Genomic DNA, 26,510 nt, shown 5'->3' with positions numbered 1-26,510 from the left:
GGAAATATAAAAAAAAAAAGTAGCAGGGGTTGTTATTATATCGATGCCGAACCCGAAATTGTAATTAATTTTTTTTGTCTGCTTGTCTGTTTGTCTGTGTGTTTGTGCACGCTAATATCAGAAACGGCTTACTCGATTTAGATACGGTTTTCATTAATATATTGTAGTAAGCTTCACTTAACATTTAGTGTTTATTTCATGTCAATCGGTTCATAAATAAAAAAGTTATGTCAATTTAAAGAATCACGGCGAACATTTTTAACGTACAGAGTTCGTACTACACGCCTCGCGCCTGAGCGTCCGTGGCTATATAAAGCGCGCTGAGAGCTATTCCACGCGAACGAAGTCGCGGGCACAGCTAGTTAAATAATAATGATGATAATGATGACGTATTTCCCCCTTAGCGGGCTGTAGGTATTTGGTGTGCAAAGTTAAAATGAAACGCACACAGAGCGCTGGGACGCGCGCGGCTGAGCCGCAATCAAGTGATCGGATTACGGCTCACGGCTCGCATCAACAATGCCGGCTAAATGTTTATTCATACGCGTAGGCCGCACTGCGCGCTGCGACTCTATCCATTCTATGTGAATGGTTAAACTGACTGACTAACATAACTCAAACCGTGCTAGTTCTATTTAATTATGATATCATAGTTCGTCGTGAATGAAAGAACTTTCAGACATGCTACCCATTCAGTTGCATCAAAGAGCTACGTTAATTGAGTTGTTCACGTTTATTTCAGACAATAAAGTAAGAAATAGTAATAAAAAAAACAGGCCAAGTGCGAGTCAGACTCGCGCACCGAAGGTTCCGTACTAGGGTATTTATTGCGACATTTTGCGTATTTAATTAAATTAGTAAATCTGCGACCTGCCCCAGTAAGTTAAAATCATTAATGAACATCGAAAAGACAGCCAGTAGATAACAAAACGTTCCTACAATTTATTATCTCGCCCGTCGTGCACAGCCTAGGCACAGCAGACAAGAGAGTCAATTAATCAACATTGAAGTCAAAAGTGGACTTGAATTTCGGTTACTCAATCAATCATTGTATAGATAGCGTTTCTTTAGTCCTTTGTATCGGACCCGGAAAATATAGTTTAAAAAACGGCTCAAGAATACGAACCAAACCTACTTAATACCTACATACCTAGCTCCTCGACTTTTTATTGAAGTCTGTAAAACTTCCCATAGATGCAGAATGCAGATAGTAAAGAGATCCTAATTTTTGTATTTAGGTAAGTAAAAGCGGATTTTAACCAACTTGACACGTAATAAATGAGTTATGTAAGTACTAGGAACCCGCCCCGCCTTCGCACGGGGGTTTAAAAATAAAATATGGTTTATCACTCAGGAGGAATGTAGCTTTCTATAGGTGAAAGAAATTTTAAAATCAGCTCAGTAGTTGCAGACAGTAGATTACTTCCTTCAAACGAACCTCCAAACTTTATCTGTTTATAATATTAGTGTAGATAATCCTATAACATATTATAATAATAAAATTATTATGTACCGAGCACCGACTGAAAATTAATTATTTAACAAGATTGAAGTAGGTAATTTAATATCTCGTTAATCTGGATTACTGATCTGAAGGTGTTTGTGTGTCTACTGGCATAGAATAATACTCATTAGGTGTTCTCAGATATACATGCTACCTAAGAATTAATTATTATTTTCCTCGAGGAAAATTCAGCGAATTTTCAAAAGTGTGGTATTATGCCTTTGATTAATTTAATATTTGAATTTGAATTTAGATTTACATATTTTACTCAGGGCAGCATGTGCCACTTACGCTTGATGTGGTAGTCTTGATATGCCATACCTAATTCAAATTCAAATATTATTATTTCCCTAATACTCATATTCTACTACACTTACTAATATTCCCCTTTCCCCTCCAACTTGCGTGAAGCTTGTGCTAGGAGTAGGGACGACAATAGTACAACGGGCGGGGTTTGAACCAGCGACCTTTCAGATTTCAGTCCGCTCCTCCGTTGAGCTATCGGGGCACCATTTGGACGTGACATCATCGCCATAATCTCGTCGGCGTCGCGACGCCTGCGACCCCGCGACCCTCTGCGAGGTGCTTACCCTCGTTACATTTCATCAACCCTCAATTTCCCGTTCATTACAGCCCTTTATCAGCGGCCCTGATAAGGATAACGCGGGAAAACACCCGACACAAAATTCTGTAGAGGCAAAAATTAGTAGCTCTTGTATGGTGGATAATTATATCAAAATTCAATACATATAATGCGTCCAAACTAACAAAGGGCAATCGTTTCCGCTATGTTGTGACGTCCTACTTTATATTGAATAATTTTGATATTTTCAATGGATTTTGTCCAACAAATACCATTGAACATTATCTTTTGTCCTACTCGTAGGTGTTTCATCATACATAGTATTATAAAATATTTCAATCAATAAAAAACTAAAATTGTAAGTAAATACCTATATCTTATATTATGTTTAATTAAATCCTAGGACCACACACTGTAATTGGATTCCGGAGACATAGTTAAAGCGCTTCGTTCAAAGAAATCCGTTGGGTGAAAACATTTTAATTGGAATTCTTATCTCTAACTCATTTAACTGATGCTGTAAACCTGTAATCTACTGTAACACCCGCATTTTGTGAACACAATCGTGCCAAACCGGTCAAGTGCGAGTCGGGCTCGCACGCCAAGGGTTCCGTATCATCGTACAAGATTACTTTTAAATTTTTTGACTTGCATGACCCTCACTTAAAAAGCCAAAGCGCTCACCACTGCGTATGCTTTATTTATAACTAGCTGATGCCCGCAGCTTCGCCGGCGTGGATTGGTCAGATCCCCTGCAGCATCAGGATTGAGGAGTTGGAATCCAAATTTTTTATAAAACAATGTCGCAAAGTTCCTCTATCGATTAAAAAAGAAACGACGCAAATCGGTTCAGAAATCTCGGAGATTTCGGTGTACATAGGTAGAAAAACACAACTCCCTTTTTGAAAGTCGGTTAAAAAAGTAGCCTATGTTACACCCTGGTCAATCCTCTACTTGTCTGTGAAAATCCCGTCAAAATCGGTTCAGCCGTTCCAAAGATTAGCCTTTTCAAACAGACAGACAGACAGACAGACGACAAAAATTTTAAAAACGTGTGATTCAGTGTTGGTATCGTTCAAATAACCATATGAGCTTAATATGAGGTAGTTATTTCGAAATTACAGACAGACACTCCAATTTTATTTATTAGTATAGATGGAATTGCGGAAAACGAGATGATGCGCGCTATTTCGTCCGCGTGGCATTTAGGGGCTTTAAATATCCCGTGGAAAGTTTTTGCTTTTGAAAAAGTAGCCTATGGCAATTACTGGAACCCCAGTTACCTTTGTACCAAACATACAAATGGGTTAATCGGATGAGTCTTTGAGAATCCCGTGGCAACTTTTCAATTTATGGAATAAAACAGGGTTTCCCAAACTATGGGTCGCGACCCACTGGTGGGTCGCGAGCGAATATTGAGTGGGCCCTGCCTATAGTACCAACCGTCCGAATTAAAACTAAATACCGAAATAAATTGGACTTATCAAACTCACTGCGATTAAAAGTAACTAAAGTTGAAGTTGATGTCAAAACTGTAATGGCGAAACATAGGAAACAATTTCATCCTTCCCATTCAATTTATATAATTAAGTAATAAAAGATTGTATTAAAACAGTTTGTTATTTCAAAAGTCCTTTATTAATATTGCTAACGCTTAAATTTCCTAGAGGTGGGTCCCGAGTGTGTAAACTTAAATCAGATGAGTCGTAGCCCAGTCAACTTTGGGAACCACTGGGATAAAAAGTAGCCTATATCCGTCATAATTAAAGCTAGCAGACAAACAGACAGAACACTCTCGCATTAATTATAGTATTAGTATGGATAGTATGGATATTCTAGATTTCAAAGAACAGTTGGCTGAATATCGTATTTCTAATTTATGTCCAACCTCAGCCTGTAACGGAGCCCGGCGTGTCGGGTGTCATCGCTGAACAAATACAAATACTTACGTAAAAGCAACAGCGATCCGTTACACGCCGCCGATATTTACAACGGACTGGGGCGCAGCCGCTGGAGCGAACATGACCGTGAAAACCAACCTCACAGGACAAGGGCAAAGTTCAGACCTTAACCGAGGACTCTCCGTCACTCGGTCTATAAAAACATACAAACGTAGTTTGGTGATCATTTCAATATTAAGCGTATAGTATTCAGATGAGACCCAAACTGCGTTCGTTTGGAGCGCACTACGAAGAAAACCCCTCTCAATACAAAAGTTCAACTGCAATAGCTAGACGCTCACGAGAGGGTTAATCTAAATTTAGAAATTGAATAAATTTATTGCTACATGATGTGTTAACGTTATTTTATCACGTGAGATACTTTCGGGCACCCTTCATATTCGCTTGAGATTAGATGTAATCCCAAGCGATTAAATAATATCATTTTTTCGCGCCCTGAAGCAACAAGCATTTTACGCGGTTTAAGAATAAGAAAGTATTCGAGAGTACTTTCTCATTCTTAAACCGGGAAATCAGGTGGAAAACATCTCAAATGACGGAAAATCGATAATTAGGCTTATTTCGTGGTTTAACGACATGTTACGACTAGGGTTGCCAGATGTCCGGTTTTCGACCGGACAGTCCGTTTTTCTTTATGCTTGTCCAGTCAAGAAAATCTTGGTAAACCGGACAAAAGATTGTCCGGTTTTAGTAAAAATTACGAGTAGTTCATTCACCTGGCGCTTAAACCACTCTCGAACGCTTCGTTCGACGCGCCGCCCGCCACCCCCGACCCGCTCCCACGCACTTGTTTCACTTCAGTCGCTTAATAGTTACAAGTGAGAGTAGTCGCGCCCTAAAGTATTTTTAGCGACGCTTGCAGCGTGTTATTATTGTTATTATATTTTGTTTCCTGTGCTGTGTTTCATCGTTATCTTGTTTGTGTGTGGCTTTGTCAATCAAAATGGAAGACGAGGAAGCATCAACAAGTAAAGAAACTCCACCTAAAAAAGTAAGAAGGGTTTGCCACTATAATGTTGACTGGGAATCTCGATTTTCGTGGTTAAATAAATGTGACGAAGACAACACAAAAGGCTACTGCAAATTGTGTAAAAATAAGTTCACGGTGGCTTATGATGGCTTGAAAGCATTAACGCATCACGCTGCGTCAAAGAAGCACAAAGATTCAGAAAGTGCTGCAGCCATGTCTCAGCGAATGAGTTCTTTCTTTACACGAAAAGGCAGCGCACAAAGTGAAAAAGTTAGTATTGCCGAATTGACTGAAGTTTATCATGGTATCAAGCACCATATTTCGTATCTTGCTCAAGATTGCTCATTTAAAGTTTTAAAAAAAATAATTATAGATTCAGATATCGTAAAGCAAATGACAGGAGGACGCACTAAATGTACTGCTATCGCAAACCAAGTTTTATATCCATATTCGATGGAACTTGTGCAGGAGGATTTAAAGAATGAAGTTCCGTTTTCCATTGCTACCGATGCTTCTAATAAAGGAAACAGAAAGTTCTTTCCAGTTGCGATTCAATATTTCTCACCAAGAAACGGTATTTGTCATAAAATTTTGGACTTTTATGAAGACTCATTCGAAGATTCAAGATCTATTAAGGAACAATTATGTCAAATCATGAATAATTCACAACTGTCGTGGAGTAGAGTAACAGCATATGGAGCAGATAATGCCTCTGTAAATTTTGGAGTTAATAATTCCGTTTTTCAAAAGCTAAAATCTGAAGAAAATAATGAAATTATAGCTGCTCACTGTAATGACCACATATTTCACAACTGCGCAAAAAACGCTTTGAAAGTAATGCCTGTTGATGTCGAAAATATAGTGATGAAAGTATTTGCAGAGTTTTCTTGTTCCGCGAAGAAACGAGAAGAGTTGAAGGCGTGCTTTGATTTCTTTGAGAGCGAATACAGAGAAGTTATACGACATGTTCCTACAAGATGGCTTAGTTTGTTTAAAGCTCTTGATAGGATGCTTTTGTCGTGGGGACCATTGAAAAGGTACTTCTTAGAACAAGGTTCTGATAATTGTCCTAGGGCTCTTTGGGCTATCTTGTCTGATCAAGTAGACGAAATTGCAAGTGAAACCACTCCTACTTACAATGAATTATATTTATATTTCACTCATAATTTTATGGCTTCTTTTCAAGAAATTTTACTTTTGTTAGAAAAACGTACCACAGCAGCATTTCATTTGCACAATATAATGGTGAAATTCCGGGACAGTATTGCAAAGAAAATAAGTGACAAACATTTCGGAATGAAAGTTCATATGGCATTAAGACAAGGCTATCTTTCAGAAAATCAATCAAGAGAATTTACTAAAAACGCTCTAATAGTTTACCAAAGAGCCCTAGCATATATAGAACAGTGGTATTCTTTTGAAAATAACAATTATAAGGCATTTAGTTGTTTAGATCTCGAATGCGGAAGATTTCCTACGCTGGATCAATTGATTGAGTTATGGTCATTGTCTCCATGGAAGCAGCAAAATCCCCCTGAAAACATTTATGAAGAACTGGCTGCACTTCAAAGTGTTTTCTCTTCACTTGAAGGAAACTCTATTAATATGTGGTGCAAGTTTTTTACCAACGAAGCAGCGCCTAATTTATTGAAAATAGTGCAGTATGTGTGTAGTATTCCCATATCTAATGCTTTTGTGGAACGAATCTTTAGCGTCATGGGAAATGTATGGACAGACGAAAGAAATCGTCTCGCCGTTAATACTGTGAAGAGTGAATTGTGCGTTTTCTTTAATATATCTGCTAGTTGCACTGAATTCAAAGATGCCATCTCAGACAATACATCTTTATTGAAAGCAGTGGCATCTAATACAAAATATATTAAAAAAGTTTAAGTAGATTTACCTACTGTTATTGGAAATAATGATTTTCTCTTCTCTTTTGATCGTTTTTTTTTCTTATTCAATGTAAATTTAGTTAAGATAGAAAGTTACCTTTTTAGGTAAGTTAATTTTATGTTAATAATATTAAAATTAAAAACTGGTCCGGTTTTTTTTTTCAACACATCTGGCAACCCTAGACTTACGACAAGGCATTCCGAACCAGTGGTAGATGCTTTTGACGATTCAAAAGAACTTGTAAAAGTCTAATTAAATAAAAATATTTTGAACTTGAATTTGAATTTGAAGTTACGATATGGCATGAAATTGGTTTGAGAAACTAATTCAACGGTATTAAAAGTCATAAGACCGCACTTTTTACAATCTTTTTTTACTTTTGAATCGTTTCGCGTCGTAAATCTATAGTACTTACTGGGATTTGATTATGTATCAGTTACATTAAAAATTACAAAATCGAATCGAATTACTTGGTGAAGGATCCGTAAATTCTTAAGTTCTACTTAGTTGAGGAAAAGTCATTTAAAAAAAGTTTTATTTAATCACAATAACTTTAATAATATTACCAGTACTTCTTTACTCTGTTTCATTTTACCATAGTGGTATCGTAATAACACACGGGCATCGTTAGAGGAGATTGCCGCGTTATTGCCGTTTGGGAGAAAACGCGTAATATCCACAAACATGACTGTAATAACGTCGGCTTTAAATAACTACGCATGAATATCATAAATATCCACTTTCGCAAAAATATCTCATTCGCTGTCAAAGTTTATTTGACTGAAATATACCTAGTCATAAACTAAGACGAAAAAAAGAAAGACGTCCATTCCATCATGTAATTCAAATATAAAAATATTCTCGTTTTAGGTCTTTATTTATGAAATAGTAGCACGTGGTTTGGTTTGATACTGAAAGCTCCAGCATGGAAATTCGACCGCATGGCCGATGCGTAAGAATGGTGGTGGCATCAGAACAAGTGAACGCGACCTCAAAACATGAATTTTTACCTAAATTGCATTCTCATAATATTATGATATTATAACGCTAGTCGCCTGCTTCTCTTAATGACAAAAGCGATTAGGAAAGGAGTCCGCATTTAATATTTTTGCAAGTTAAACGTTATACAGAGTGTAACCAGAACGCTAGCGAAAACAGGTATCTATTTATTTGGGGGTTTCTGTTACGAAATTCTCAGTAATAGCCCAAAGAAGAAGTTAGCTAGTGAGCCTTGTGAATCATTCAAATAATGCTTAATTAATTGACGGCCAGTTAAAAATGTTTCATGGAACGTATATTATAACATAACAGCGCTGTTATTTTTAAAGAGTCATTAGCTAACGCCTTGTTTAGAATTATTTGGTGAATTTCAAGCCTACAGCGCAAACAGGAAGTTAGCTATCGAAGCTGCGAGCACGTGTCGCTAAATGTAGTCAGCCAAACATTAACTTTTGATGGAACATTTAATATAACACGAGTATAATAATGAAACAGGAAGCGGTAAAGCTCTGTCTAAAACAACTTCCAACTCATAACGAAATGAAACCTTAGATAAATGGATTTCCGTATTTGTACAAATGTTACACATATAAATTCGAAAGTGTGGTTGTTTGTTGGTTTATTAGTTTGTTGGTGTGCCCTTTCAATTATATCGCAAAGGAGCAACGGATTGACGTGTTATTGCATGGGGTATATTTGCCCTGGAGCACACCGTTTATCAAGAAAGGATAAGTCAAAGTTGAGAAAGATAAGATTTTAGTTAGACGACCAAAGCAGCAAGTAAGATTCTAGCTGATCCTGACTTAAAACTGAACCTCAAAATACAAATAACTCATTATATTGAAAGAAAAACTACCTATATCATAATGTTATTAATAGAAGAGTTCACGACTCTCAACAATTAGAAAACAACGCGTTAAGCAAGAATGGAACACAGCTAGCGTAAAATAGCTAAGAAATGAAAATATTGTTTGATAGAAAATCTTTTAAGCTCTCTCAAATCCGTGGAAGCTTCGAGAAGAGTAGCGAGTGTTTAAATATTAGCTAGCACTTGCGATTGATAAACTTCTATAAAGTTTTAATCCATGCTTTCCTCTCGAAATAGTTAAGATGAAAACAAAACTCATAAAACTTTGGCTCAGCAAACTTCACTGCGTTCACAATGTTTGTTGATTCAACGGGTAGTTTTGCTTCCCAAAATATGTCTGTTTTCGCTTTTGTCCTTTCTAGGATTATTGTTCTATATTGTTAAAATTAGAGTTCTCAGTTCTACTAAATCTGAATAATCATCTAGTAAGAGCTTATTAAATAAAAGTTGACTGGCGTAATATCGGAGCAGTTGTTGTACCTAAACAGACAACGTCTTAGAACCACTCGGTCCATATTCTTCAAATACTCGCACTAAAAGATGTCTTTAGACTATATTAAGTAAACACCCTACGTGACATCAGAGATTATTAAGTTGTTGTCACGTACGCTCGATATGTCGCCTGCGTCATATTAACTGGTTACTAATAAAGTATATACTGACAAATGGGTTTATGTGACACTAGGATTGTCAGATGCCCCGTATTTTACGGGTTGCCCCTTCAGGATAATACAGAAGTCCTTAATTGCGAAAATAAAATAGGGGTAAATAACCCGTATTTTTTAGAAATTCAGCCAGAGCTGGCTGGCGAAACCAAACCCCGACGTTTTGCCCAGTAGAAAGAATATTTTCGTTGTGCGGCAATCGTGGACCAATATGCGCGTAGCTGGAACCGACTCAATATTGATACTGTGAAGTGTTAAGATTTGTGTAACAAAATAACGAGATTTGAAAAGCTGTTTCTTCAAACAATAAGCATAGAAATATCTATATAGAACACTGTCTCCCTTAAAAATAATCTAAACCCCGTATTTTTGATGCTGATAACCCGTAAATCAAGAAGTGGCAGGTGGCAACCCCGTACGGCACGCTGCACGGTATTCTCAACGCGTGTCATACTGCGACGGCTGCTGCATGACTAATGTGGAAATCACATGGAAAATTGCTATTGAACATCGATGCTTTAATGGAGATGCAATTATCTGAAAGTGTGGAACTAAACTGAACTTAACCTATCACACTAATATTATAAAGGAGAAAGTTTGTATGTGTGTGTGTGTGTGTGTGTGTGTGTGTGTGTGTATGTATGTTTGTTACTCTTTCACGCAAAAACTACTAGACGGATTGGGCTGAAATTTAGAATAGAGATAGATTATACCCTGGATTAGCACATAGGCTACTTTTTATCCCGGAAAATCAAAGAGTTCCCACGGGAATTTTAAAACCTACATCCACGCGAACGAAGTCGCGGGTATCAGCTAGTCAAATAATAAAAGAATCATTCAAACTGTTTCAGTCAATAAATACTACACCAGATTTTAAAACGTTATTGAAAGTGTGGGAAGAAAAAGAAAAACAAAAAGTCAAAAAAAAAATTAGTTCCTGTCGCTATCAAAACCTTTGTTACTTGAACACTTTTACAAGATGATGGAAACCTTTTACTAAGCTCATTAATTAGTCAAAAAGTGACAAAAAAATGGAGCGGAATTCGGCTCATTAGTTAAGTAAAAAGAGAAATGATACCGAGAACATTCCAACCTTGATCAACCTTGGGCTTTGAACTTTATGAGAAGGTGGAAAGGTCTTCTTTTTATTAGCAAAGTAATAACTAACTGGAGGAAGCAATCCATCATCGATGCAGTAGGTACCGAGCTAGGGTTACGAAGGTCTACGATAGAATTTATTGACACACTTGAATTTGACCCTATGTCAAATATTCGGGCGGCATTTAAAGTGGCAGTGATTGATTAAAAACATTTGAAATGAATTAAAAAAATATATTCGATTATTAAATGCTAATACATGAAGAGGTTTTGCATTGGTAGACTTAATTATTAAGTAAGTATATTATTTACTTTTACATAGTTTAAATTGGCAACATTTTCCTGTAGGGATTACGACACTGATTAAGTATCTTTTGGTAAGAACTTGGAAAAAATCCTTTCTTCACTTTCTTAGATTTGGTAACTAAAAAGATTTAAATAGCGTCACTATAATTTTATCTTTGTTTATAATTAATAGATACTATATGCAGTGATAAATTCGAGAGTGTGTTGAACCAAAAGAAAATTGTTTCCTACATTTCCTGAGGATGCTCCGGTGTCGGAGCGCAACATGCATCGAGGTGTTTTGGGGATCTGCGTGGTGGTGGTGCATTGCTTGCTTGGTTGCCGGCTTTTTTTGCATGCTCCAAACATGGCGGGCGGTGCATATCATATAACAAATTAAGCTTTTGGTTCCTTGTATATCATGAACTTCCGCAAACTTAAAGCCTGCTTCTATATCTACAACTGTTAAAAACCGTCCAATTTAGACTGTTTGGTAACCCTACGCTCGGGGTTACATTATCAGTTGTCAGTAATGGCGAGGCATTGGTCCTCGAGGCGACGGTGCAGATGGAATGATGAAGCGTCGACCGAGACGTCATCTGAATACAGCGTTAGATGGCTTCATTGTACGCCAGTAATTGCGTTTCCACGTGCTCTACATTTAGACGATGCAACGTGTTCTTCCTATCTCTTGTTTAAGCGAATGGACCGTGAAATGCTTGAAGACTCCTAACTCGTTGAGTTATATATGCCCTTAAATAAATAAATATCACTTGCTGTAACAGTGAAGGAAAATATCGCAAGGAAACCTGCATGAAAGATTTCCATAATATTCTCAAAGGTGTGTGAAGTCTGCCTGTGGAAGTGGTGGACTGTGGCAAGCCATTCTCATTAATACATCATTAAAAAAATATTAAAATGTGTTTCAATTTTCAAAGTAAGATAACTATACCAAGTGGGGTATCATATGAAAGGGCTTTACCTGTACATTCTAAAGCAGATTTTTATTTATTTTTATGCATAATAGTTTTTAATTTATCGTGCAAAATGTTAGAAAAAATACCCGAGTACGGAACCCTCAGTGTGCGAGTCTGACTCGCACTTGGCCGGGTTATTATTAAGGGAAACAGTATTTTTACATAGATATTTTTTATCACTGCTACATGTATTTATTAGAATAAGTAGCAATCGAATAATTAAACCATAACGTAGAGGGAAGCTCGTATTTGGAAAGCAATAGCGGTAATGGGCAAGTCCATCAGGTGGCAATGTTTATCAAGTACCTACGCGCGCCCGCCATTAGGGGATTATTTGCATCTTGATAGCCTCGCATCCCATCTGCACAACAGCGCCCTGCAATACTGCACATATACACATACACACCACATTTATACTAAGTATGCAGTTTCCTTAGTACGTCTACTCTAGTTTCATGATCATTTTCATGCGTCTCAGTTCTCAACTCTCTCGAGAGAACTTTCCCTTTTAATTTGCTACACTCAAATAATAACTTTCTGTGTTTATTTTATTACCTATTATTTATGTAAATTTGTTCTAAAAATATGGGTTAAAAGCGTATTTATACAAATATTTAGAGTGCTTAGAGTTTAAAGTTTCGTAGCATAGATACTTAATTAATAAAAACAAGCTTTATTCTGTTTCTAAAAAGTATGAGATGTACGTTCATATAATAAGTAGTAAAGTAGCCAATCCGTACTTGGCGAGCATAGTAGACTATAACTATATAACCAGAGACATTGTGAGAGGAGAGTGTAGACCCGTGCTCAGTAGTGAGCCGGCATATTGATGGTCTGGTTTTTGAAATCAGTGCGGATCACAATTTCACCAATTTATAATGCAATTTCTACTGCGAAGAGACACTCTGACGATACAAAAGAGCTTATTAAAGCCAAATCCAATTAAGTGCATTATATTTTAATTTAAGTTCGATAGAATCTTTTGTACTCACTAAAAACCGATAGGTACTCGTTTTAAAGTCAACACTTCGATAGAAAATAGATAACTCGACGAACCAACATGGCCGAAAATTGAGAATCCGCCTGCGATCCAATTATATCCGGCGATCAATTAGCGAGAGCCGACAATTTACTGAAGCCGGTGTCGACTGGCCGCGTCGCCATTCAAGTGGCCGCCCGCCGCCGCAGCTACCCCGCCGTCCATTCGACACCGACGGTTCTCAAAAAGATATCTGGAAACTTAGAATAACTGTGCTGGCGAATTTGGATTAAGTACCTATCTAAGTCCTAACGAGTCCAAACTAAGAAAGGTTAATCGTGTCTGCCATAGTGTGTCGTCTTAGCTGGAAATGTATTCTATTACAAGATACCTAATGATAATTATTATATAAAAAGCCATGATAGCCTAGTAGTCAAAACGTCCGCCTCCCAATTCGGCGGGTCGGGGGTTCAATCCTGGGCACTTTTAACTTTTCGGAGTTATGTGCATTTTAAGCAATTAAATGTCGTTTTACCAGTGAAAGAAAACATCGCGAGGAAACAAACCTGCACGCCTAAGAAATCTCCATATTTTTTTTAAAGAATATTAGCCATTCTAATCATGACGAATACTCCCCTTTCCCCTCTAACTAAGCGTAAAGCTTGTGCCAGGAGTGGGTACGACAATAGTGCAACGGGTGGGGTTTGAACCGCCGACCTTTCGGAATTCAGTCCGCTCCTCAACGGTTGAGGTTGTGTGAAGTCAGCCACTGCGCACTTGGCCCGCGTGGTGGACTATGGCCAAAGCCATCTCATTCTGAAAGAAGACCCTTGCTCAAGTAGTAAAAAATTTGGAATTTAAAAGAATTAGCGTAATGCTAAAATTACGCTACAAATGATTCCAGAAATTACTCGGGATGGATCAAAAACAGCTGTAATGTGATGACAGTAAGGAACAATCTAAACAATTTATATCAATTTTCCTACTTAAGCCTAAGTGCTTTTTAAGCTAACAACCATTTTGCTCGACGAAATAACAAAATGAGAATTTCTTTTGTTTCTGAAACTGTCCATTCATACATAGGAAACTCTTTAGCGATGTAACAAAAACGAGATTTAAGATACAACTTTTAAAAGTTTGGTTTCGAAAGTGTTTTCGAGAGGTTTTAAGACTTTTCTTATCTTAACAGATTATACTAAAAATCCGTTCTATGCCAAAAGATATAAACTGTCGCCGGAAAAACAAAGAGTTCCTTCGGGATTTTCAAGAACCTAAATCCAGACGGAAGAATTCGCGGCCCTCACCTAGGTACTTAGTTGGAAATAAAAGCGTAGGAATTTCAATACAGTAAAAAATTAAGATCTGTCACAAAATGTATCACAAGAATGCGAGGGCCAAGTTACAGTGCTAAGAAAAAATATAGACTCAAGCAGATATAGAACTTTAATTAAAAAGATAGTAATGATACTTCAAATTAGATATACTAGTAAAGTACTACGAGTAGTATTAAAACTAAATATTACATTTATTCTTGTTTGTTTTTAATAATAACGATTTTTTTTTAAAACATAGTCTACGACGTGCCACAGGCCCTGAGAAAAATTATAAACTCAACGTCTCTTTTAATTTCATTTTAATTAATATTGGGTTCATTTTTCTCTTATTTTTAAGCACGTCTATCAGTCTATCAGGCATGCTGTATACCAACTTCATCAAAGCAGAACTTGAAATTTCAGCCCATGATAACTCCAGTCTTTCTTTTAGTTGGTGAAAATTCGCGATTGGTGCCTTATTTTGGTCATAAATATTCTTTGCTAATATGCTCCACACATTCTCGATTGGACCGGGATCGGGGCTTGCAGGTGGCCACTTCAATATCTGAATCCCAAACTCTTGAAACCATTGAATAGTAGTAGATGCTGCATGACATGGTGCATTGTCTTGTTGGAAAACCACATTGCAATCTTCAATTAAGGTGATAAAAGGCAATAAGTAATCGTGAAGCAAATTCTGATGACCGGCAGCGTTCATTCTACCTTTTATGTTGGCTAATTCAGTTTTCTGAAGTCGGGAGATACCAGCCCAAACAATGACAGATCCTCCTCCCTGAGCTCGTCGTGACATAATTTTTTTTTCGAATCTTAAATCGTGCTAATAGTAACTGAAACTGTCGGGTTCATCAAGATAAATTTTTTTTCGTCACTAAAAATCACATGCTGCCAAGTATCCGAATTCCTAATGTACTTTTCTGCAAATGCAATTCGAGCTGCAATGACTGCGTGCTTCAATACCGGTTTTTTTTAATACTTCTGATACTTGAAGTGTTCAGACTGTACCATCCATTTCCTCACGAGGCTAGGATGGCAGTTCAAGTTAAATTGGCGCACCAGGCTTGAAGATGACATCCCCGTTTTAGAAAGTTATCTCAACACAGCTCGTTTTACAGTAGGTGCGTATTAAGAAGGTCGCCCTGATCGTTTTTTCTTGCCATAATTTTCAATCCCCTGTTTAACAAGTTTTTAACTACACTTTGAGATTTACAAATCACACTTGCTATCTCTCTTTGCGTTTTCCCACAACTTCTTAAGTCAATAATTCTTTGTCTTTCAATATCGGTCAATTGCTTACCATGGTGCATAGCGAAATGGAACAAAATGATTATAATAATAACATGATTAAAATAATGAAGATTAACTGAATCTAAAACGATGCGGAAAAAAACACAACGTTACTCCAGCATTTCTCCATAGAGACTGAGTTTATAATTCGTCACAGCTCACACACGGCTTACGGACAACATGTTACGCAATATTGCGAAATAAAAATACCTACAACAAAAATAATTATGAATTTATAACAAGTGTATTGTGTTTTGTGGTTTTCATATTGCTTAGTAATATTTTGTTAATTAACATATTTGTTAAGTTCAAATATTAAGTTGAGTCTATATTTTTTCTTAGCACTTATATATTTCGATTTTCATTCCAAGTTACGGTCCATTATTAAAATACTACCCCGTCCGGTGTCCCAGCTCAATAAAGTTCGGGAAATGTTTCGGCCCCTAGAGAAATACATCTTTCTAAAGGGATGTAATTGTTTTACCGTTCCTTCTTAAAATTCCTCAGACTATCTGCTTCTAAATATATTTGTACGGATCGAATAGATTTAGAAATAAACTTTAAAAACTTATTTATTTGGATTCAGAAATGCCAAAAATGTGTATTATGATTTTTTAGTCCGTTGCAAGTTAGTTCTTGACTTCACAGTCAAGTCCCACCCGATGGTAAGTGATAATGCTAAGATGGAAGATGACCTCCCAACTAGGAGACCTGTTTCTTGGTTAAGACGCGTAATAACTATGTACATAGTTTGGCCGACGGGGAATTCGAATGTAGGACACACGCAGTTCATTAGAAGTAGTGTTTATCGAGCATTCAAGCCACCCGACACAAAAGAATCCTATTACATTTAGTTTCAATTCGTCTTCTATTTAAAGTTTGGTTAAGTTGCGGTTCAACTAACCGGGTATGTAAATATTGAGATTCAATCTACTAGTCGAGTGGTCTACCTTTGCGGACCTTTGCGCTCTGGGAGAACTGCTAACCGATTTTAACATGAAGGTATCCAAGGTAAGGTTTTCCAAATATTTGTAGAATAGATTTCAAATTTTATAAAAGTGATTTCAATCAGTCGAATGAATCTACTTAACATGCTAAAAAGATTCACCTAACTTAACCTAGGCCCAAAACTTATATTGTTTGTATTTTATGTTTATTCGATTTCCAGAAAAGTTTCAAATCAAAAAGTTAATGTATTCAAAATCCTTGTATACTTTTCGAATGTCAATAGTTTTTAACAACTAAAGTAATAAAAGAGAGGTAATGACTGAGATTAAGGCCCAATTTCACCAAGTATTTAACCCCCGTTTAACATTGTAATGCTGTCCCTTTTTGGCAGATGACATACGAGATTTTCAAAAAGGAGGGATACAAAGAATTTTTAACTAAACCATAGTTAATTGCTTGGTGAAATTAGGCGTGAAGTATATAGCGTGTTGGTAAATCGTGACAGGACAAATGAGGGATGTACTGAGTACCAAATAAGAAGTTAGTGCCATGGATTCTTTTGCTGTATCTGCTATTTGATAATGTTCAAACGGTCCTCAGTTCTCAGAAGTTTTTTACGAGCTCACTTTCGCGATCAGTTATTGGCACGTTTATCAAGTATATTAAAGTTTTAAACAATTAAGTCCTCATATCTCTCACGGGTATCACAGAATGAAGCCCTTTATTTTTTTAGTACATCTACACAGCGCTCCGCTTGTCGAGATGTCAAGTATATTATTATATAGCACATTGTATATACTCCAGATAATTCTACGTCAACTTGAAACCAAACTATATAAGTGTTCAAAACTTTAGAATATAAGGCTAGATGATGCAAAGCGCTTCATATGAGTCGTTTCAATGACAAAGGGATGCAAACTAGCCCAGTTACTCCCGTATTGCTGCAACTCTCTGCCAAACAAAAGTTTGTCATTCGTGGTGACGCTAACTAGCTTAACGAGTAACTCAGAGTGGATGAGGCACTCACTCTAAACTTACGTTTTAGTTAGTCAGTTATATCCAAACTTAAATCAAGTTCACTTTGCCGCGGTCACTCAGTTTAATCTAATTTCCGCGGCGCTCGAATATCGCATTTTCCCATATTTCTGAGAACCAAAGTGCAACTTTGAAATCCACAAAGAGAGAGATTTTTATTAATTCTAAGTTAAATTCAAATTACAAAGTTAAAAAATATTTTTGCCGTTGTATATTTTTGTTCTTCTTTAAAGAATATTATGGTTGTTCGCGCCTTCGTACGGATGGAATCAATGGCATTATCAAATTACCAATAAAAATTTAATAGTTTAGTCATAGTTATATGTTGTACCTACTGCTGTCACTTTTTAGCAAGAGCAGAATGCGGTTGCCAAAAAGCGACAGCATTAAAAATTTGTGCAAACGGGCCTTAAGGCCATCTTTTGTATTCCACCACCTCTGCCTGTGTATTTCTATTCTTTTTGTTTTCATCCTTCTTAATGCGGTACGTAGGTATAAAGAGAGCAACCGCCGAGTTTCTTGCTGGTTTTTCTCGGCAGGAAGGCATGGACCACTGGTAATTTTAAGTACGATTCAAAAGCAATCGTAAAAGTTTTTTATGTTAAAATCTTTCTGTTTCTATTTCTATCTATCTATGTAAGCCCCCGTCCTCTCCCACTAAGCGTAAAGCATGTAACGATGACCACTGTACTAGATCACTCTGACGTCACCAAAAAGGACTTCCTAGAAATAGTAAATTGCAATTCGAAACTCTGGTTTTAATTTGAAAACCAATTTCGTTCGCGCATTCAAAGCAGTATATAACTGCAACTGGCAACACTGGAAGTCAAATAAAGTTTGTTTTTCAAAGTCACATTGCTTTGTCGCCATGCTTCGTGTAATGAGTTTGCTGCAGTGTCGCTCTCATTTATTTTCAACCCTTTTTACATTTCCTTTCGTACTGCAAAGTTGGTCAACTGATGTCCATCTAATTTCAAGAATATGAAATTGGATGAAATTTTATTTTATAAGAAAGGACTCAATAATTTTTATTTTTAAGTTAAGTTCAAAAGCTCATTACTAGAGGAATACTTAATTGTTTAGCGATGCTACGTTCAAGCGCTATTTAAAATGACGAGCAAGGTTTTTTTTTTTAATTTTCATTCTTCTAAGATCAGTGTCCGTCTCCAAGATGCAATATGTTACGATTCAGCCTCTCGGTCGGCGTTCCTCACGAAAGCACACACACAATACAAGATACATATACATAAAAAAATGTTTTCAGGGCTTATGTGTGTAGTTATGTACGTGAGTTTGTTTATTCCATCCTAACTTCTAAATGCCTGAATAGATTTGGATGTATGGGGTATAATTAAAATCCTCACACCATCCTGAGTAACACTGGCTATAATTTTTTGAGAAATTCAATATGGCGGCTGTATGAGGCAATTTCAAATGTGAAAAAATCCACAATTATTTGATAACATTTCACATGTCGACATACTTGAGACAACAGTGCAAACCGCAGTTTAGGTTTTTAAAGAGTTTTTAAATTATTTGTTAATCACACTAATATTATAAAGGCGAAAGTTTGTATGTGTGTGTGTGTGTGTGTGTGTGTGTATGTTTGTTACTCTTTCACGCGAAAACCACTGAATGGATTCGGCTGAAATTCAGAATGGAGATAGATAATATCCTGGATTAACACATAGGCTACTTTTTATCCCGGAAAATCAAAGAGTCCCCACGGGATTTTGAAAAACCTACATCTACGCGGACGAAGTCGCGGGCATCAGCTAGTATTATTTTAGACATTATGTGAGAGAATGCTCAATAAACCATTCGCCGCGTGATGATGCGTGCTGACAAAATAAGTGAAGTGGTGAGCGCGATAACAGATAACAGAGTTGCCGCGAACAATGTGCCTACACACATTCAGCGGCGAGTGAGTTCCGCGCGACCACGTTCCATGCAAATTACCACCTATTGTCAGAATTAACACATTGTTACTCGAAATTAGTTGAAATTATTGAGAGGCGTGTGGCCTAATTACTCGTATGACACTGCATCATTCGATTGCGCTTGTTTTTTGTTTTTTAATTATCATAAAGATTGTTAAACAAGTCTGCTTTATGACCCAGGCATTGCTTACGAAAGCAGAGTGAACATAAGGGTTCATAGGTAAACAAGTTTGAACATCCAAGGTCCTTTTCGTTGTCTCCGAACTATCCGTTGTCAATCCCGGTTATCATCAGTATCACTAACATCTGATAATAACCTAGGATAGAAATCACAAGACAGACAAACTAGTCGACGTCGTGGGACTAGCGGGAAGGTTATCTCTCCCACAGAAATCCAAAATATCTATGATCTCTCCATACCTACTCGTATTTCTTGCCCGGCCAGCAGTGGCGTGCAACTCATAATGAAAGTAATTCCCACTTGCTTTGGTGCGCTCTAATCGCTTTATTGACTACAGCTATTGACAATAGCTGGACGGCATTCAACACTTCACTGAAGCCAAAGCTGTTTAGTGATTTGACTTTAACGCTGCATTTAGCTATCTATTTATAACTAATACTATGTTGATGACGAGGTCCTGGGTACGATTTTTGGGGTGGGCCAAAAAAAAATATGTATTGGGTTTTTGTGTAAAGAAATTCTCAGTAAGTACTCGTACTAGCCTGGAATTAGGAAGATGGCGGTGTGTCACCCCCGTGTTTCAGAGAGCAAGTAAAGCCGTCGGACCTGCGTCTGATCTCTCTCCGGTCGTGTCGGATTTCCGTCCAAGTGACGTCGGAGTGACGGAATAGGGAGTGGGAGTGCATCTGTTTCTGCGGACACACATATGCACTATCATATCTCCCGGCGGCTAATCTGTATGGAGATTGGTCGCCGTGGCTGATATTCGGTCGGAAGGGCATTAATATTATTGAGAACTGAATAAAAAATTGTAAAACTGATGTGACCCACTAGTGCAAGGTTTCTGCACCAGCTGAAACAATACACCAACTAGATTTATAGTGGTGTGCTACAGACTTGCACGTAGCAGATCGTACGTGCCTCGCAAGTTATTACCCGCGGCACACAGTAGGCGCCTGGCGGCACGCGGCACGCGGCACGCGGCACGCAGACAATGGGGCAATAAGCCAAGTGCTCACACTCACTGCACCGACACACATGAGAATGACGGAATGACTTTCCGCGTCACGAGGCGACCTCGTTCCTCACATTGATGGCTGGGAAAAATCGTTAAAGCTTGTGCGCTTTCTCGTTATAGTTTAATGCTTTTATTACAATTTAAGAGCTTATTTAACACAGAATTTAATACAGTGTATTTCACCTAGTCAATATATGGAACTACCTACTTTAAAAGTAGTTAAAATTATTATTTACCACCAGGTAACCAACCTACCAAGGTTGGATTAATTTGGATTCCTTCAAAGGTAATCTGAATCGTTTAACTTTCGTTAACATACCTACTTACCTAGGTCAATAAGACCGCGTCACTAAACTTATCGATACCTAACCTATAGAGATAAAATTCTGGTTTTATTTTCAACGCAGGTGCGTTCTTCGAATAGGTACTAACATCATGGATTTCCATCACGCGAGATAGCGGTCAAGTGGATCCCTATACTGAACAAAAAATGGGATGCTGTAACACCGTGGCTCTACCCGCAACTCAATCAGACTGACTGCCCTAAGCCGGCCCATACTCTCAAAAGCGTTCGATAAAAAGTCGTTTTCATACAAATGGCTACAAATTGCGCCTTCTTGAAGCCACGCACTCCCTTCAATGTCTGCGGCCATTTACAATTGTCTCTACGCCACTTTATTTATTTCTTTCTTTTCTTTTATTTCATACACTCGACCTACTCTAGGGGTTTCTGACGCGATCAAATTACATTTTTGCGAAAGAAAAATTGCTTTAATGTGGGAATATTTTTAATCCGCTTTTGTACAATAAGATTTAGAATTTCTTTTTGTATTTTCCATCAAAGCTGTTTTTAAAACTTTTACTATTTGAATTATATTTCAATTTTCAATTGTATATTTATTAAGGTTAGTCTATAGTGCTAGTCTATAAATAAAAAGAAATACACAGAAAATTATATTTAAAACTAAAAGTCAAAGTCATGAAAAGTAACTTAGGTTTCAGCATATTGTTGACCCTGTGGTAGGTATACTGAATTCGGAAGAACTTCTGATCCTGATGCAAGAAAATGCTGTACTGTACTGTAACTAGGTGTTAAGGGCCTACCTAGGTGTAGGTCGGACTATAGTAGGATCCATAATTATTTATTAATGCAGCAAATTATATTAATTATTATTATTAGCAGACTTAATTTTACTACCTAAGATGTTTTTATTACAAATGAAACTTATTTATTTTTTGCGAAGTAGGATACTTTCCAAGAAGGAAGTAAATCTACCAATAAATATTATTTTACGATTATCTATCCTGATTTGAATATTTCCGTCCGACCTCGGTCCCAAAGCCTCGCTAATTGTCCCAAATCTTGCGAAATAGCCTCGTTAAATAAGCTAGCGAAGGCTGGGTGTCTTTATCTGCAAAATTATATTTAAGTTATTAATTTTTTAAACAAAATAACTGACAGAAATTGAAAGAATAATCCGTTTAATAAGATTATGGAAATGACTCTAGTCTCTAGGTACCAAAAATAACCATAATCATAATCGTAATATTTGTAGGGTAGGTATGTAATAATAACCTTAACTACTGACGCATTGGCGGTTCCTCTGGTGCTGCAAATGTAAGTGGGTTGCGGTAATCACTTAACATCAGGTGACCTGCCTGCTCGTTAGCTCGCTATTTTTATGAAAAAAAAAATACAAAATAGCCATGGTTATAGCCTAGCAAAGCTTCTGCCCTTGCAAACGTTTGTACAGTATAAAATTCATTATAGTAAATACGAAACGAACCACCCCTGAAACCGCGCCTTCACAGAAAGTTGAACTTATTATAGTTTTCGTGATTGCTGCAAATGAGATTTCTTGACATTTCATTTAACTTTTGTTCAGCGTGCCTCTATTGTTAAACTTGCATAAATAACTTTTATAATTAAGTATAAATTTATTTACCACTAATACTTACTTATCAAAGACTTTAAGGTACGCATGGCTTAGAGTTCGACATACTCTTCCGAGATCAGGGTTTCCTAGAAATGTTAATACGCGTATCTTTAAAACAAAAATGAATAGCCACCTTCTAGGCAATATCATCACTTCCTATCATGTGTGGTCGTGGTCAAGCGTATATACCTATTATAGTGAATAAACAAAGCATGGGCCCTAGACTGGCCTTACATGGGCAGTTTGAAGCAGCCAGGATTGACTGCTTCAAACTGCGACTACATAGTGAACTACAATCTTCTATTTGCATACATACATGTAACCGCTCGAGCAGTTGCGACTGCTCCGGGCGGTCAGCTGCAGTTGTTAGGCAGCTTCAAGTTCAACTGCTCGAGCTGCCCGTGTGAGACCGGCTAGTGACACACGCCGTAATTAATTAGGCAGGGACCCTTTGTTTTCCTTATGTCTCAAGGGTTCGTTAAAAAAACTTTTAACGAACGTACAAAATAAAACAACAAAAAATTAGTACGCTCTACACAAAAAAAGGTTTTTTTTGATAAACAAATGTTTTATTTCTTTTTGAAAGTAGATTTTGGCTGTTGGTACTGGAAGAGTTATTTTCTCTCAAAAATCTCACTGAAACTCCAGGAACGCATATTTTTATTCCAACACGATACACATTGCAGTATTGTTCCACCTAAAAATAAATTATCATCATCATTGTCAATCGCTGGACGTCCACTGCTGGGCATAGCTCTAGGGACGTCCAGCGGCTCCCTGCGAATCGTATAATGTCGCCTGACCATTTAGTGATTAGTTGAGTTATCGCTGCGCTTTCTGGTGCGAGCTGCTCACCATTCTAGAATAATACCTAAAGATTAATTAGTATCCATTTTTACACAAATATTTAATAGAGTACCTAGTTGTTTTCTGTTATTGTTTAAATGTAATTTAAAGCTTCTAACAGTTTTCTAAACAGAAAGAAATAAACAATCACGCATTTCGTTCGTAATTGAAAAGGAATGGAAAATTCCCAACTCGACAAAATGTGAAAAGAACTCGTAAATCTGAGCAAATATTTTGACGATAATATTATAGCGTCTGATATTTATCTGGAATTGACAAAACATGATCCTATTTGCTTTGTTCTTCGATAAATTCCAACGTTGTTTTATTTCAACATATAAAAACAAACCTCTTGACTTTTAATTATATAAAAGGACCATCTAACGCTCCAAGCTTCGTTCAGGTCAGGCTGAAAATCATTTTTATTAATTCCAGTCTGATTAGGGCGCGTTTGGAACCCTTGTAGCTTTAGTTTTAAGTTTACATAATTTTCAACAATACATCATTATGTTACAAATTCAACAATAAATAATAAAAGAGAATGGTATGGCTTTGACTTCAGTGAAAACTAGCTATTGCCCGCGACTTCGTTCGCGTGGATTTAGATTTTTAAATCCCGTCACTCTCCAGGTCTTTAAGTATACCCTTGCAAAAAATCACCTCGATCCGTTGCTCCTTTGTGATGTGATTGAAGGACAAACCATTCATTATAGTGATTGCGTGTAGTGTAGGCCCACTTAGGATTCTCAGAAGTTCTATCCGATTGTAGTGGAGGCGGGTGAACTAGTTCAAATCCTATAAAATCTATTGAGACTTTTTCCTGATAATATCTTTTTGAAAGTAATATCCGAGATAAATCTCAGATATTACATTCTCTCGGAAATGCTATCGTTCAAGATCTTCAACTCTTGTTTGAAATAAATTATAAAAAATTTTTTCTTTTAGATTTCATTTGATACCCTTTTCTGCGCTGTAGATACGGGGAAAGCGATTATTGTCGCACGTGACTTGCAGCTTCAGATAGTAGGTGATAGACTCTATAAGGTTATACAGGGTGTAATCAGAACGCTAGCAAACATGAAGACAGGTGATAGCACTCATGATGACTGATAAGGTACTATAAAAGAACTACAAAACCACCTGACTGACGGTAGAGTTCAACGAACGTTCCGTAAATAGGTCACTCGAAGTCAATTCCGGGTCGTAGGTGGGGCATTGACCCGAGTTTTGCACGCTATAAAATGCTGGTTTGAAAAATTGGTTTGAAAAATAAAACAATAAAATCTAAATCAATAAAACTACAAGATAATGCAAATGGCTATTGGCATTAGATGGTGTAAAGGCAGTATAAAAATAACGCTAAGTTTTTGCTGGCGTTCTGGATATTTAGTAAATTAATCAAGCTATTTTAACAACTGCCTTGTTGGTCTGTGGTTAAAATTAAGTTAAGAAGGCACTCTGCGTTGCGTACCACCAGGCACCGATCGCGATTACTGAAAATTACTAGTAACATTTGATTTAGCATTATTTAGCACGAAACTTTGTATTATTCGAGTCAATAAACATCTATAGACATGGAAGAGAAGCTGGGTGTCGCTGGAAGATTGATGGCCGAGAGCGAGGAAAGGTCAAATATTTAATAACCTGCTAACGGCTGTTTAATTGACTTCTTATCGGCCCACTTGACGCGAGTTATTCCTACCGTCCCGACTCGGTTCCTACAAAAATATTACGAGCAGATAATTTGCCTTATACTAGCAAGGTATCACTTTTACGTATATCGATATCACAAAAGGCTATCAAACAAATCCAATATTATCCCAAAATAAGTATGTTGTAATAAATCTCGAACTTGATTTGATTTATATTTATGTACTAAAAGTATAGTAGCGGTCCCGCCTTCCTCCGCCTATGGATTTAATGAAAAGCTAGCTGATAGATAGACATACTTTTACATTTATAATATTAGTCTGCAAACACATCTAGTAGTAAGTGGTAAATGATGATGTTGTCTAAGATGAAAGTGGCCTAACGTAGAATCTGGTGGTTTTTACCAGATCCATACGCTTAATTGGTTCCTATGCGGCATCGTGCTGGAACTCCAAACCGCTTGGCGTCACGGGTGTTGTCGTAACTAACCATGCCTGAAGTCTCCCACTCAGTCAGACCAAAGCCTATTTAAAAATCATTATAAATGACCCCAGCTGGAAATCGAACCCTTTCATAAGACCAAAGCTTGTCAATGCTTTGAGGTTGTAGTTCTCAACAATTTTATTTCTTGTAAAATTCTACAAAAGTACTTCAGTGCTTTTCGATGGAATAATTTTCATGCAAATACTAGTCAAAAAATCTATACTCTTATAATTTGGTCGCAATCCAAGTATTGGAGTGTTGCGGGCGGAGAGCGGTCGGAGCTGGCAGCGATATCAATGTCCCAGTAGATGAGGCGATAGTGACAACGTGTTCCAATAAACATCTTAGGGAACTTCTAACAAAACGTCGAGGCTTCGTCGTCACTGGCAGGTGTCAAATGTTAGTACATTTGACATAGGTAGCCCTGATGCCCGCGATTTCATTCCCGTGGATATAGGTTTTGAAAAATCCCGTAGGAACTCATTGATTTTCCGGGATAAAAAGTAGCCTATGTGTTAATCCAGGATATAATCTATCTCAATTCCAAACAGAGAAATCCGTTGCTTGTTTTTGCGTGAAAGAGTAACAAACATACACACACACACATACGAATTTTCGGTTTTATAATATTAGTGTGATTTTTCTATGATTTCACGTCAACATAGCCTAATATTTGACATATCTTCGATTCAGCATCAAACCGAAAGTTCCCCTACCCCAGTTCACTCTGGCTTTAGACGCAGTCTTAGCACATATTACGGGTCTCCTTTTATTATTCAGAGAAAGATTTAGGCTACAGTCCGCCACGCTGGCCAAGTATGGATTGGCAGACAACACACACCTTTGAGATAATTATGGAAACTCACAGGCATACAGGTTTCCTGACGATGTTTTCCTTCACGGTGAAGCAAGTGATATTTAATTACTTAAAACGCACATAATTCCGAAAAGTAAGAGATGCGTGCACGGGATCGTCCCCCCGACCGCCCGAATAGGAGGAAAATGAAAAAAAATGAAAATATATTTACTAACCAAAGAACTATATTTTATTCAATTTGTCACTGTCCGA

At 37.2% G+C, this 26,510-nt stretch overlaps 1 protein-coding gene across 2 annotated transcripts in view; it reads left to right on the top strand.

The window, feature by feature from the left end:
* LOC123864250 (FMRFamide receptor-like) overlaps positions 1 to 26,510 on the top strand; it is a 91,368-nt gene that overhangs the window by 47,736 nt on the left and 17,122 nt on the right. Inside the window, exon 3 of one of the 2 annotated variants that reach the window (XM_045904546.1) lies at positions 24,640 to 24,644. The exons of the other annotated variant lie outside the window; for it this stretch is intronic. Within the exon in view, the coding sequence (XP_045760502.1) occupies positions 24,640 to 24,644 (5 nt within the window). The remainder of the gene's footprint in view (positions 1 to 24,639; positions 24,645 to 26,510) is intronic. 2 annotated transcript variants of the gene reach the window in all.

This window comes from Maniola jurtina, chromosome 4 (genome assembly GCF_905333055.1).
Source record: "Maniola jurtina chromosome 4, ilManJurt1.1, whole genome shotgun sequence".
Classification (NCBI taxonomy): domain Eukaryota; kingdom Metazoa; phylum Arthropoda; class Insecta; order Lepidoptera; family Nymphalidae; genus Maniola; species Maniola jurtina.
Note: the sequence above shows the minus strand (reverse complement) of the source record. Positions and strands in the feature narration are given on the sequence as shown.